This window comes from Propithecus coquereli, unplaced genomic scaffold, assembly GCF_000956105.1.
Source record: "Propithecus coquereli isolate 6110/MARCELLA unplaced genomic scaffold, Pcoq_1.0 Scaffold264, whole genome shotgun sequence".
In the NCBI taxonomy this organism is placed as follows: Eukaryota; Metazoa; Chordata; class Mammalia; order Primates; family Indriidae; genus Propithecus; species Propithecus coquereli.
Genome location: NW_012148219.1, coordinates 1,706,822 through 1,722,660, shown reverse-complemented (window position 1 = coordinate 1,722,660; position 15,839 = coordinate 1,706,822). Strand labels below are relative to the sequence as shown.

The window sequence follows — 15,839 nt, the reverse complement described above, 5'->3', positions numbered from 1 at the left end:
GTTATGATGCAGCACGCAAGCCCTCATAGAAGCCAGAGCCATGTCCTTCTTGATCATCAAAATCATCATCGAAATCAAGAATTTCCCAGCCTGCAAAACTGTTAGCTAAATAAATTTTCTTTATAAATTATCCAAGTCTCAGGTATTCTGTTATAGCAACACAAAATGGGCTGGAGTACCTTTCTAAGGAAAAAACTGTGTACAATATTAACAGAAGAAATTTTTGGACTTAAAAGTTGAAAGGGCTTTTCAAGTTCTTTCTCCAGTAAGTATGTTGAAAGTTTCTGATCCAGAAAGTCACTTAAAAATTCTGAACTTCCATTTTCTCAAATGTAATTGGGATCCTATCTCACCAGAGTTGGACAATGAGCAAAAACTATCAGGGACAAGAAAACAAAAGGTAGATGACAAAGTGTTTGATAAATGTAGTAGGATTCTAAAATTGACAGATAAACCAAATAACAACAACGCAGATAACAATAGCTTTTTAAAATTCTACACTTTTCTATGGGCTCAGGAGGAAGAATTATAAAATAACTGATCCTTTTTAAACTAATTGTAATTAAATCATTATTTTTACAATTTGTGCCTCCTTCATCAGTTTGTAAGCTCACTGGAGCCTGTCTTATTCCCTACTCTGTCACTACATCTGGTATGGTGCTCAATACTGAGCTGGAGGCTAGAAGTAAGAGGTTCGGGATTCAACAGTATAAAGCTAAACCCTTGCAAAAGATCATCACCACCCAGAGTATCAATAACAAAAAAAATGGGGCTACAGGCTCTCAGAGACTCATTGTTAGGAGGTAGACAGGAAAAGAAACAACTGTCAAAAGTCTACATAAAAAAGTACTTCATTTCAATAGCATTTATCACAATGTGCCCCATTTTCCACATGTCTGTCCTAAATATCTAATGAATTCCCCTCTACCAGGGTTTATAAATAGTAGATACCTTATAACAAATGTTTATTGATTTAAATTATTCATTCAATCTCCACCAAATTTACTGCTTTGCACCAACAGAAAGATTTATAATACATTCTATCTGCAAAAAATTATTTTTCCAATAATTTTTTAAAACAGGGACTTCTTGTCTCGATCCTCATTCTTTCAGCAAAAGCTTCCTACTGGAGGCATAGGAGAATCCATAGCGAATCCCTTGAATTACAGGCCCATATGAGATACCAAGGCACCAAATCCTCACCTTTAAGATTTATAAACTGAATTCCATAAATACTTTTACACAGTTTGTTTTGTGGACATGGGAATACACTGTAAGCTGGACAAGATGTAAATATAATATTACTGATCCTATAGTTTGAAACTTATTTTCTACATATTTCTTATAACTTTTGATAAAAGAACTGTGAGAAATTGAGTATAAATTATAGACAACATGAAATCTGAGTATTAGAAACATTTTGGGAGTCCATATCAACCTTTTCACTTTACAGGTTGGAATCTGAATCCCAGAGACTGTAGATATCATAGAGCCCAATATTTAACTGATCTATTAAACCATTTGTATAAACCTCCCTAGCTTTCTTTCTTGCAAGTCAATCTGAAGAAAAAAAGGCAATCTGCAATGCAATCCCTTTCGCCAGACATAAGGTCAGTGGATTCAAAATACAAATAACTGATAACATCTTTAAATATTGCCTTCTAATTATCATTACAGCCAATACAAAGTCCTATAATTTCCTTCGTCTAGTCCCAACTGGATGGTATTTTCCAAGTCACTTCTATCATTAACAAGCAAACCAAAAGCACATAATCACCCAAGAGAGTAAGATTTCCTATAGAGCAAAACCCCCTCACTCTGGCATTTTCATTGGCATTTGTAAAAGCATTTATAAAAGACTCAAAACACATATATTTCATTTAAACATTTATTTTTAAGCTCAGGAAATGTTAGCATTCGTTCAATCTGTGGATATAAACACCCTAGGAATATATATAACCAGTAAGTTGGCAAGGAACTGATATGATAATCATAGTATGTATTTTCTTGAACAAGAAATAAAAATTTAAATAGAACATCCTTTCAGGCAATTTTGTAATCCAGATTCAATTATAGAATGGAAGACATTCCTTACTGAGCTCAATAATCATCGTACATTACTGTGTATATGGCAATATGGTAGATATTGATGGTACAAAAATGGAAAACAGGCCCTCCCTATTCCTAATTAGCTTAGAATTTTTTAAAGGAGGTAAACATGTATTTTCAATATAAGTATTTACAGTCCCACAACCACTACCAAATTCAAGCCACCATCAGTCATCTCTCACCTGAAAGATCACAATAGTTTCTCTAAAGAGTTTCCCTTGCTCTGCTCTGACCACTTTCTAATCCTGTCTTTTGACATGGTCCAATCCGCTATTCTTAGAATAAAAAGCAAACTCCTTAGCTTGGTCTATGACGAGTCCCTATGGGTTCTACCTCTGCTTTCTCTGTGGCCTTATCTCTTTCCATTTTTGCACCTGGTTCAGTAGGTTTCAGTCCCATTAGCTTTCTTTCTCTGCTGGGAACACGAGCTTCAACTTTCTGTTTCTCCTGCCTGAACCTGTCTCTTCAAATAACTTGATTAAGCTTAGAGTTGCCAAATATCACATACCTGACCACATTATCTCACTTCCTACCTCATCACCTTCTAAAGAACGACATCATGCTATTTCCTATAGAGCACTACTCGCTATCTGAAAACACAACAGTGCCTTGCACCTAGTAGATGCAGCTTATAAATGTTAAAATTAATAAAAAGAATTTCCTAAGAATTTTAGGCTAAATCATGACTTATATGTACCTGGCACTCTAAAACTGCACACAGCTGGGCCTACCAATCAAAAATATCAATTTACTGTCCATTTGCCAATGTCGTGGGGGAAAAAACAACTAGAATATATGTTATAGAAGAAAAAATCATGACAGTAACCAAGGGCTCCAAAATTTACTCACCTTCAACTAATTTGAACAAGCCAACTTCATTTCTCTAGGCTTCGATCTAGAGATTGAAGATTTGTTACATAATTTTAAAATAACTTCCAGTTCTAAAATTCAATCATTTGAAATAGAGTTCTCCAAATGAAAATCATTAATATTCTTTGAAATGTACATTATTTTTTATAATCTGAGCACAGTGAGCATGGTGTATCGAGCACCCAGTTAAGGGCTTACTGTCTGTTTATAGATAATTTTACCTTAACTCCTCCTTTTTGAAACCTCATTTTGAGTTCTTTTCATTTCTGACTCCAAAGTAGAAATAAATATTCAAAGTAATAAAATTTCGTAAAATCCCTAGCATTATATTTCATCAAATTACATTTACTTGTGCAGTAATTTCTCTCTTGGAAAATAATTACACTTCTAATAATGTACATATGCCAAAAAACTTAATCCAAGGGTACTAAGAAGAACTAGTTTTTATACATGTATTTAAAGACATTTGTTATTGCTGGCTTCCAAATAACATAAAATAAAAAGTTTGTTAAACTTTCATTCAACTAAATCCAAAAATTTCTCATGGGAGAAATATGCCCTACTACTAAACATTTTAGAAGCATGAGGTGATGTAAAACTAATAATTTTTTAAAAAGATAGAAGATGGACAAAGCTAGAATAAGGAGGACAACTTTTAAAATTAATAAAAGTGATTGTTTCAACTAAAATTCAAATAAAGCACTGATGGTGTTTAAAGAAATTGATTGTATAACACCCGAATATAGAACATTCCCAATAATATTATGGGAAACAACCTTGGAAGATGCAGTAAGTAGAAATTCTGAGACAAAGAAAATGCAGGCAGCAAGACAGAAAAAAAATCCTGTTTTATAAAATGCTATGACAAGAGGTCCTTTAGCACTGAGGGAAAACAATCATGAATCTACTTCAATGCACAGTACGGGTACCAAAAATAGTAGGCATGAGAAAATCCTAATTTAAAATACTTCATATGGGAAAATCTATGATAATAAAAATAAATTCCGCAGCAAATTTGAATTAGTTGACTATCTTAAGACAGCAATAAAACTACATTATGAAAGAAAATCAGAAGTGATTACATAGTACCTTGTGTGAGATTACCTCCTGCATTATGCCAGAAAGATAAAGCATCAGAACCCTAGCTTTATAAACATATACGCACAACAATGTAAATTTTAAAATGGACTTGTGGTTGATTAAGTATATCCTCCATTTTTTTATTTCCATTCTTCTACACTTGCAGCCTGTCACTGATTTATTTTTACAAGCTGGAAGCTGGGAGAAGGAATTAAATATGATACAACCATATTAGCTTTATTTCCTTTAGATTTAATTTCTGGCCACTTTTAAGTTTACTACTTGATAATCACTAATGTATCAAGGCCAATAGTGATCCAAAAAACACTTTTTTTCCCCAAGGGATCAGCAAAAGTAAATGCCTTTTGGCTCCTTAAAAGCCTTCCAACCGCAAATCTGGTAGGAATAAGCACATCTTACCCAACACCAAACCATATATATACTTCGCCTCACTAAACAGATGACTCACTACTAATGACAGAGCAGAGTGGGACAGAGTTGTTATGTAAGCTCATTGCTAAACGGAATGAGACAGTGATGCTTTACAGCCTTTACAGCTTATCTTTGGCCTCAATCTTAGGCATTTATGGGCTGGTATACAGCCATATCTTCCAGAAAGCAAGATTTTGAGGCTAAAATGTAAATTTCTAAAACTTCAAAATACCATTTCTCAAAGAACAATACATTATCATTTAGAATGAAAAGGAAGCTAAGATTTTCATTACAAACTATGCATCAGGCCAGGAGTTAGATGCTTTCCTGATGAGGTCTGATTTAAACTCCACACTGAACTTGAACAAAACGGTGAAACTGCCTTCCCTGTTAAAGTCCTATGAAAGTTACTAAAGGAAATTGTAACACACAGCCCTCTTTCATGTAACTGTTTCGGGTGGGAAGGTAAGAATACAGCATGAGGCTAAATCTACAACAGGGTCAATCCCTCCTAAAATGTTCTTTATCACCAAAACCTAAATCTCATATCAACATTACAAGTACACATGGGAGACGTGTAAAAGACAATCGACCACTCACCATAATGCATGTAGCAGTTTCCTTTGGTGGGATCCAGTTCGATAGCCTTCAGGAAGAACTTTTCAGCCTCACTCTTACGACCCTGGAAAAGAGAGAAAGTGGATGATTCAGCAACAGATCGTGAGGGATTCTTCACTTCTTGGGCCTAAATGAAGTAAACTGATGTCTACTTGGTAATTATCATTGAAAAAAAAAGTGTTTTATTTTTATCTAAATGGGGGTGATCAAGGAGAATATGTTGAGAGAGAAGACTGAGGTCTGAACCCTGGGAAACACCAAAAATAAAGAACAGAAGGTGAGAAGGAGCTTGGCAAAAATGTCAAAAAAGAGGTGGCCAGTGAAGCAAGAGAAAAAATGGAAAAAAAAAATGGCTTCACAGAAACCAAAAGGATAAGACAGTTTTAAGGGAACATTTTCATTCTATATTTTATTTTCTGCCTTCAGCTTGCTTCTTCTTCATTCCTTCTTTTTCCTTGTAAAGAAGTATGGCCATTTTAACTTTTGAGATGATTTGGTCTTAACCACTCACTTTATAGATGAGAAAAAGAAGCCAATAAGCAGTAGCTGCTCTCAAGCAGCTACTGCTTATTCTTGCTATCATTCAGGACTCAAATTCTCTAATCCAGGATTTAATCTAAAGCTAGATCAACTTCCTGGCCATCTGTAGTTTTAAGTATTAATAAACATTGCCATCATTCTCTCTCTCTCTTTCTCTCTCTCTCTCTCTCACACACACACACACACACACACACACACACACACAAAACCCACCAAAATTAAGGGGGAAAGATTTGCATGCAATAAATTGATTTTCATGAAACAATATCATAATCCAAATAGATTCTAAAACTATACATTGACCACCTAGCTACTGCTTTGAACCACAACTGTCTTTGTTGTAACAGAAAGGGGTGGTCCAAGGTCTGCTGACAGCCCTAAGAATGACTTCCCTGGAGCAGTTCTATTTTGTCTGGCATGGCTGGAATGAAGATCTATGGTGACTGAGAATGGGAGCAAGGCACTGGGTGGTGTCCAAAGCCACGGGACCATGGTAAAGAGAAATGGCTTTATCTGCCCATTCCTCCCAATTTATATATTTAATACTATCTACCCATACAAACCTCAGGCAACTTTTTTTCTTACTTCACACATATTTTTATAACCACAGTTATGAAGAACAATTTTCCAGAGTTAGAGGTTATATAATTAACCTAGTATTCTACATTGAATGCAACTTTGATCATTTCTCCATACTGCCTTCTCTTTTGTTCATGTTCTCGTTCAAGTTCACCATTGCTACCATCCTTCCATTCATTCATTATTCTAGTAGTTGAGACATAGCCCACAGCCTCTACCACCTACAGCTAGTGATAACCAAATGATCAGAAAACTGACTCCCTCATTTCTTCTATCATTTTAATAATGCTACTCCTTTCATTAACTCCTCTTTAAATCACAAGTCTTAGAAAATACTCAATAATTAAAACTTTAAAATTCCCTGTAATGTTTCTCACAACATTCTGACTTCAAAAAAAAAAAGAGGAATGCACAGACAGAAGGAGTATGACAGGAGGGACCAGATCACGTAGGGCCTAACAAAATTCTGCAAGGAGGCTGAAATTTCGTTTTTCTTTTTGGTAGTGAACATCAGTTTCAATATTGGATGCCACATGTTGGTTTGACTCACAGTTCCTTAGGTAATAACCTACAAAGGGTTGGACAGCCTCTGGGAGCTGTGCAAATATGGAATGCTTCCCAAATTTGTGTGACATCCTTGTGCAGGAGTCATGCTGATCTTTTCTGTATCATCTCCCTCTCAGTGTATGTGCTGCTGAAGCACTGGAATTTCTTTTTACAAGGAAGGGACATGAGGGAAGATTTTGAATAGAGGTGAAGTCACCTCTATTTATTAATAGACATGACCTATAACAATATGATATCATTTATACTTAGAAAACCACACTTAGATTATTGGGGGGAAAACCAAAGGGAGGACAGAAGAGAAAGCAGAGAGATCACTTAGGAGGTTGTTAATACTCCACAGCTTAGACAAGGGTGACAGCAATGGAAGTGGTGAGAAGTGATTACATTTGGGATCTCTTTTGAAGATAAGTGGCCAATCAGGTAATAGAAAAAGAAAAGTCAAAGATGGTTGCACAACTTTTTACATGGTATATGTGGGTGAATGTAGGTATTATTTATTCACCTGGGAAAATAACACCTGGGAAAATTGTGGGAGCAAATGTCAGTAGGAAGGTACACACGTAGTGGAGTCATGGAGTTCTGTTTGAGATGCTAGAGCAGGTGAGTACGGAAGACTAATTCAGAAAGACTGGCCGAATAGGGTGCCATAGACGAGAATGGCAGGAAATTAGAATACTGGATATCTGGCACCTTGAGTGAGAAGTAAAAGGAGAAGACTTGCAAGAATGCCAAGAAGGGAGCAAAAAGGAAAAGTAATAGCAAAAAACAAAAACCCCTCACCTACTTATAATTTTAATGTTTTGAATAAAAATATATTAAAATCATTATAAGATGTAAACATAGGGAACCATTTTAAATAACCACTTCAAATTATAAGTAACTATGCCTTTCATAAACATGTTATTTTAAAATCTGATAATTTTTAAAATTCAAGTTTAACTGTTGCTTGCTACATAGCTTTGACATTGTGAGTAAAATTGTTAGATTTTAAAGTATAAACACAGAAGGGCTAACTTCTATAAATATTACATAACTAAAGTGTTTAGCTGACTCAGATTTCCTGTTATATTACAATTTTCATTTCCTTTCTACATCTGTTCTCTTGTATATTCTACCTTCAAGCTTAAGGGGTCATCCACGCGTACTGTAATAACATTTCAGTGGAGGTGATTTGATAGGATACAACCACATCGTAAGCCCCACCTGGGCAAATTACTTAGGCTGTTACACTGTGCTGCTATACTAAGCTCAAAGTTAAAACCACCATCTCATCATAACTCTTATCCATCCACAATCTCAGTTGATGAGAACAGCATTCAGACATTTCATTAAAACATCTGAGGAAGCTAAGATGAAGTAAGCAGAAATTCTGTTTGAATCAAATTTGTAATTAAGTTATAGGTAAATATAAGTATATTCTAAAGTTTTACTTGAAAATTATGCAAATCATTATGGATATTAAAATGGGCCATTTTCAGATGTTAGAATTATGCCTATAATTTATCTTTCCATTACAAACCAAAATATCTGCTTTTAATTAAAACAGCGAAATTTTAGCAATTCAATTTATTCCTTGATTCCCTTAATTTGACAAATATTTATTGAGTACTTCCCATGCGCCCAGCACCGTGTTAAGCACTAGGATAAAAACCGTGAGCAGCAGATACAATTCCTGCTCTGGTGAAGCTTGCAAAACTGCAGCTGTTAAGAGTATGGAAAAAACAGTAGCTGGGACTTGACCTCTGACAGTTGGTTTGATGTAGGTTAAGTATTCAGGGAGGGTTTCCAAAGGAACTGGTGCCTAATCTAAAAATCAAAAGATGTATATGATTAACTAATGGATGGGGAGATGAAAGTATTCTCAGGAGAGGCACAGCAAAGGCAAAATACCTGTGGCAAGAATAAAAAGAAGAAGAAGAAGAAGAAAAAAAAAAAACCTGTGTGAAGCCCAGGGTGAGCGAGGCAGAGAGGAGTGAAAGTGAAAAAGTAAGCAAGAGCAGAGTATACCTGGCTGATCAGTCATCCCAAGATGTCATCTGCTGTTTTGTATTAATAAATATCACCCTGAGGGTAGTGAGGATAACAGAGTGCAATGGGGACAGAAGGAAAGGAGGCAGGTGACCGTGAAGCTACGGTTAGTGAACTGGCAGGAGAGAGATTTCGATAAAACAGACCGAATGACAAGACGGACAGGGCAGGCAGGGGATGTGATGAAGGAGGTGGAGTAACAAGGATGACCTCGAGGCTTCTGGACTGTGAAACTGAAGGGAAAGTGGTAAATAATGGAAGAAAGCCGGGTTTAGGAGGCAAGACTCAGAGCTCAGTTTTGAGAATTGTAGAGATTAACATACCTTTCAGACACCTGAGATGTCAAGGGTGGGCTTTGTTAATTAGGTTGAACCAAGGGGTTGAAGGTAAAGTGATCTGGTGTCTCAAGCAAACAGTAGTAAGTCAATTGTGTCAAATGCTAGAAAATATCCACTGGATTTAGTAACAGATCATTGGTGACCTCAGTAAGGTGTGTTTAATAGGTCTTGACGTCAGAAGTGGGTAGAATGGGGTGGAGGGCAGTTAAGGAAATGGACAGAGCAATTACAGACGGCTCCATCAATATGCCAGGCTGTGAAAGGGAGGGACCAACAGTGTCAGCAGGACACAAGACACATGAGGGTTTTGAAAAGAACACAGAAAATCAAAATGTAAATCACGACTGGGCATAAAAATTAATGTACAGGTTTTTTTCTTAGTTTAGTTTAAAATTAGGAGGGAAAATAACCCCTAAAAATCTCTTTTTAGAAGTCTTAAATAATTTTCCAATTATGGGCATGACCAAATTAAGCCTGCCCAGATTCTTCAAGCTGAGTCTTTTCCTCCTGGGTGCTCTAACAACGCTTGATTCCTACTTTTGTTGTGACACTTACCATATGTACTCTAATTACCATTTGTAATCTCCTCTTCTAATTGTAAACCACTTTAGGGGAATTGTTTAATCAACACTTAGCCAAGGGCCAGATGCATAGTAGGTGGTCAAAAATGCATGAAGAATGTTAAACATCTTGCAAAAGCAAACACTCAAAACACTTCTTAAATGCCTACACTCCTTGAGAAGTGTTGCTGCCTAAGTGATAGATAACATAGTTTCCAGTGGTAAATCCGATTAAATCTTGAGGCTTGAGTGATACTTAGAACTTCATGCCTACTGCTAGCATTGACAACACCTGCTCTCCACAAGGAAAACAAGAAGCCACATATTTTATCAGCATTCTGTGATCCTTGAGATGGCACCAAAGGGTCATGAAAAAATGGTCTCCAACAGAAAACTTTTCTTTGTAAAGATAAAGCGGCCAATGTGATCTCCTTTTAGGGAATTAGAGCAATTAGAAAGCCCTCAAATATTAGGTGTCGGCAACAACTGCAACCATTCCGCAGGACTGTAGGTGCAAGGGGTATTCTACGAGCATGCACTGCATCCCTCCATCCAAACTGTGCAGGAATAGCACGGGAAGCTGCTATGCTGACTGGCCCCCACAGGGCCTGTGCGAGCTCACAAAACTCAGAGTTGACACTTGGGCTGCAGAAGTTTAAACTTTGTGGGGATGGTTCGGAAAGCTGCCTTGTAAGAGTGGAAAGGCAGAAGTCCAAACAACAGCTGCTTTGCAGCTGGGTCACAAAGGAGAGCAAGAAATCCCTCGACACCATAAAAGGTAGCGGATGATGGGAAGGCAATCTCAGCGCTTCCATTTGTCACTGGCAGAGTGCCACTTGCTCTCAAATCCAAATGCTCTTGTAAGAGGATGAAGCCAGATGTAAACAATTTCCTAATTTTTACATATATATGTATTTGTAGAAAGCCTCAGCTGTAAGGGACGTAGAGGGTTGTTTAATTTATTTAGATACAAAATTCTTTGACGATTTAGCCAGTATACTAAAAAGAGCATAGGCTTTAATAAGAGAAACGTGAGTTCTAGTCTGGTTCTGAGACCACAAAGGTGAACATCCAAGAAAAGCCACTAATTTGAATGAGTTTCATTTTTTTCAGTTGTATATCAAAGGACCTGGGTAAACTAAACTCTATTGGTTACAATTTTCTATTAGAAAAAAATGACATTAAATTCAGAGGAAGTGATTAAAAATTTAAAGAAAAGTTAATTTCTTAATTTGTGTTATCCTCTTTGGCTTCCATTGCTTTCCAGTTTACCACAGGGGAGAGGAATTGGCCCTTCTTCCCAGGTCTACTAGCTGACACTAAGACTGGGGAAAGTAGCTAAGATGTAAAGTCAACTGTAGTCCATATTCCATAAATAGATATTTTTTAAAAGAAGACATACAAATGGCCAAGAGGTATATGAAGAAATGCTCAATATCACTAATCAGAGAAATGCAATTAAAATCAGTATGAGGTATCATCTTAACCCAGTCAGAATGGCTATCATTAAAAAAGACAAAAAACAACAGGTGTGGTGAAAATGCGGAGAAAGGGAATGCTTACGGTGTTGGTGGGAATGTAAATTAGCACAACTTCTATGGAAAACAATATGGAAATCTCTCAAAGAACTAAAAATAGAACTGCCATCAATCCAGCAATCCTGCTATGGGCTATCTATGCAAAGGAAAATAAATCATTATATCAAAAAGATATCTGCACTTTTATGTTTATCACACCACTATTTACAATAGCAAAGATATAGACTCAACCTCAGTGTCCATCGACAAATGATTGCATAAAGAAAATGTGGTACACAATGGAATAATCTTCAGCCACGAAAAAGAATGAAATCATATCTTTTGCAGCAACATGGATAAAACTGGAGGCCACTGTCTTAAGTGAAACAAGTCAGACACAGAAAGAGAAATATCGCACGTTATCGCTCATAAGCGGGAGCTAAATAATATATACACAAGGATGTAGGATGTGGAATGATGGACAATGGAGACTTGGAAGGGTGAGAGAGCTGGATAATGAGAAATGACCTAATGGGTAAATGTACGTTGTTCAGATGACGGATATTCTAAAAGGCGACTTCACCGCTGTAGAATCTACGTATCTAGTAAAATTACACTTGTACCCTATAAATTTATATAAACAAAAAATCTAATTCAATCGTAGGCAAAAAAAAAAAGAAACTTGTAGTTCATATTCTGTACTAATGAATGAAATTAAAAAGATGAAATAAATGACTTATTTATCTTCTGAAAGCAATTTTAAGGTAAAGATGCCCATCAAAGGTGGAATAGCCTAGAAAGATTTCTTAAGCAAACTAGGCCACATATATATTGAAAGTGTATAGTGCTCCAAAATAATTCTGGTTTTCCTGAAACTGCTCTATGTCCACCCACTGTTCCAATGTATTTATAACAGAACCCCCTTTTTGACTTGGATAAAAAGTCTAGAGTGGCCCTAATTCTTGTTTATCTCTCACAAGAATTCACTTGACTCAGAGGAGTCACATGGCTCTTATGACACTACCACATCCCACCAGATGAAACCACTGAGCTCCACCAACAGCATTAGTGAGGTGTCCCTATGACCTCAGCTCTCCATTCCCCAAGACACTCAACGAGGACATTCACAAAGACATCCTTCCACAGCACAAAACCATGGGAATGTAAGTATCATTGTGTTTCCATTCGTCTTCTCTCTTTAGCAAAACACATTTTTCAAGAATAGTTTGTTGTCATAGCACACTGCAATCCTCATTTTTCTAGTGGGTTATATAGTAAGAACAGAGACATTACAGAGTAGCTTACTATGCACCATGCATTGTTCCAGGCACTTTATACATATTGTCACAAATCTTCGTAACATACCTGAGACACTACTATAATCTCTGTTTACAAAAGAAGAAACTGAGAGACAGAGAAGGTAAGTACCTTCCTCAAGGTGCAGGAGAGCTTGATCTGGCAGAGTTGGGATTTGGAGACAATCTGGCTTCACAGTTTGTGTTATTACATTATAGGCATGTTCCAGAAGTTTACTACCAAGAATCATTATGTTATTTAAATATAAACTTTATGGAGTAGTTTAAAGGAAAACTCATGCATCCATCCTTTCTTCATCATGTACAGAGAGAACCTACTATATCCCTGGAATCATGTGAGGTATTGGATAGGTAAAGATGAAATAAGATAATTGCTGCTCTTATACATGGTGTAATATCCTGCCAACTCTAGAGGTAGGTCCTCACCAACTGAACATTTTACTTAAAAGGGCTCTCAGGAGACATACGTACAGTAAGTCCCTAAGGAGAAAACAGAGACCAGGGCATCTATTCTGCCTGAGAGAGTCAGGGGAGGATTTAAAAAGGAGGAGGCATATTTAAGCTGACTCCAGATGGAGGAAAAGTCAGCCAGGCATAAAAGCAATGGACTATCTAGTCAGTCCCAGTGCTGGTTGCTTAAAATTTCTCTTTGCAAGATCCAAATTAGGAAGATTATTTAGAAATTCTGTCTAATGGAATTTTTTTTTCATATTTTAACACCATTTAAAAGGACTTGCCGCTTACAGGTGATAATTTGATACCAGCCAACTCAAAACACATTTATTTAACAATACAAGGTTACTTAACAACTAAACTTAACCAGATTTCTACTTTCTGCCAAGCTAATGACTCCTGAGCCACCTTCTGTAAATGATAATTTTCTGCTACTTGCAAAGAACAACCTATTGAAAACAGCAATGTTTAGTAAGCATTACTCATTTGCTTTCACTTCTAGAGTGTGAAGTGACTAGAGGTAGTGTATTTAGAATCATAGGAACATTTAAACTAGGTGGAAAGGAGAAAACACACACAAATGGCCATAGCCTGGCATGTTACCAGCAGAACAAATCTGTATGTATAAATACAAATGACAAGCATATTGCCGGACTGGACCTGTCCCAAGTCCTAGTATTATGGTGTGCTCGTTGAAGCACACACATGGTTTTGGCATTATTACAAAATAAGATTCTCTCCCTTTCTTTCTGACAGAGAAAATGTGTAATTTCACAGTGGGCCACTAATAGGAAAAAATTGAGTACAGAGGTGACATGGTGATGTAGAACAGAATGCCTGAACTTCTTTGCCTCTAGATAGACAATTTAATAGTAGTCCAACTCAGGGCTAAGTTATCACCGTCAACCTCTAAGACGTCCCTGTCCTTGGTAGGAAAAATGTGTGATGTAGGCTGCACAGGACTCACTAAACATTAACCTCCTGAATTGTCTTCATCTCATTGTGCAGGTTAATTGTCGCCTGAGTTGGCAGATTTATCTTTGAGATGCAAGAGTGACTTAACTGACATTCTCAGTCATTAGAGACGCAGTCCCCAACCTCCAGGCCATGGACCAGTACCAGTCTGTCCATGGCCTGTGAGGAACTGGGCCGCACAGCAGGAGGTGAGCAGCAGGTGAGTGAGCAAAGCTTCATCTGTATTTACAGCAGCTCCCCATCAATAGCCTCACCGCATAAGCTCCACCTCCTGTCAGATCAGTGGCAGCTTTAGGTTCCCATAGGAGTGTGGACCCTACTGTAAACTGCACGCGAGAGGGATTTAGGTTGCGTGGTCCTTGTAAGGATCTGATGCCTGATGAGCTGAGGTGGTGATGCTACCATTGGGGAGAGGCTGCAAAAACAGATTATCATTAGCAGAGAGGTTTGACTGCACAATAAATGTAATGTGCTTAAATCATCCCGAAACCATTTCCCACACACAACTCCCCCAAAGTCCATGGAAAAACTGTCTTCTATGAAACCAGCTGGGCCAAAAAGGTTGGGGATCACTGCATTAGAGCAGTTTTACCAAATGCAGAGGTATATTTTAACAAGTAGGTTGGCAGTTTAGTCAACTTAACATAATTCCTTGCACAACTGCTATAAATACAGTGCAAGCTTTGGAAGAAACGTGTGACTGACTCGGCTTCTCAACATATAGTAGAATGAACGTAAACATTGGGGTATGTAGTGTCATACTATGGAAAACACAAAAATGGAGCTTTGAAGATGTGGGGGGGATCTAAGCTATTACATTTTTAAATCATTTAAAGTCCTTTCTATTTTAAAATAAGTACTGATATGTTATTTAAAAAGAAGCATTGGTATAGAGGAAAGAACATGGGCTTGGGACTCAGATTTGAGTTTAATTATCTCCTCAAGGATGATCCCTAGAATAGATGGGCTACATGGGCAAGTTACTTAACATTTCAAGAAATTCAGTTCTTTCTAAGCAATAATGATGATACTTCTTGATGCAGTTTGTAACTGTGAGAGTACACGGAAAGCTCTTATAGCAGTGCATAGTACATAGTAAGTGCTCAACAAATGTTAGCTATCATGATCTTTGTGTAACAGAGACAGCAGTAGCTAAAGTACACCATCTGACAAGGATTAAATGAGGTAAAAACATATCTAAGAAGTATAGCACAACAACATTTTGTGAGCACTCTTTAACTAGGCCTTTTATACCTAAATCCATTTACCCAAAGGCAAATCATGGACATATATGATTATTTTTGATGTATTTAAAATATCATTCTTGTAACGCACCCACATAAAGAACTCTGATAATAAAATACTTCCTTATTAACCAAATTGTCTCTTATTCTGGAATGTCTTAGTAGACTGTAGGCAAAATTTGCCTTTAGGATTCAGGGAATTTGAAAAAAAGAAAACAGGGACCAAAGTTGGCAACTGAAGGTACAGTTAAAAGAACTTAGAACTCACTTTTGATCAAACTGGAAAAATCGTATAAATACTGATGACAGTTCAAGAATATACCCCCTTTCTCCCGCCCCCCACCTCCGTCAAAATATGTATTTTCCAAAAGGACCATTTCTCTTTGAAACGCTGACATGATTTGGCAAACTCAGATTGAAGTAGTTAGCAGAGTTCAAGCTGCTACCAATCTCAGAATTTTAAAAAAGTTGAATAATTATAGTTGATTCTGAATATTATAACATACAGATATCTGCTATTTCATAGAAACAAAACTTTATTAATCAAAATACAATTTCATTCAAATCTGTTATATTCACACATCATTCTGCAAAGTAAATGGCTATAGATGAA

General features: G+C 36.9%; 1 protein-coding gene across 1 annotated transcript in view; it reads right to left on the bottom strand.

The window, feature by feature from the left end:
• Positions 1-15,839, bottom strand: part of TMTC2 (transmembrane and tetratricopeptide repeat containing 2) — a 456,219-nt gene that overhangs the window by 94,822 nt on the left and 345,558 nt on the right. The window contains exon 9 of the mRNA XM_012647366.1: positions 5,092-5,173. Coding sequence (XP_012502820.1) covers positions 5,092-5,173 — 82 coding nt within the window. The remainder of the gene's footprint in view (positions 1-5,091; positions 5,174-15,839) is intronic.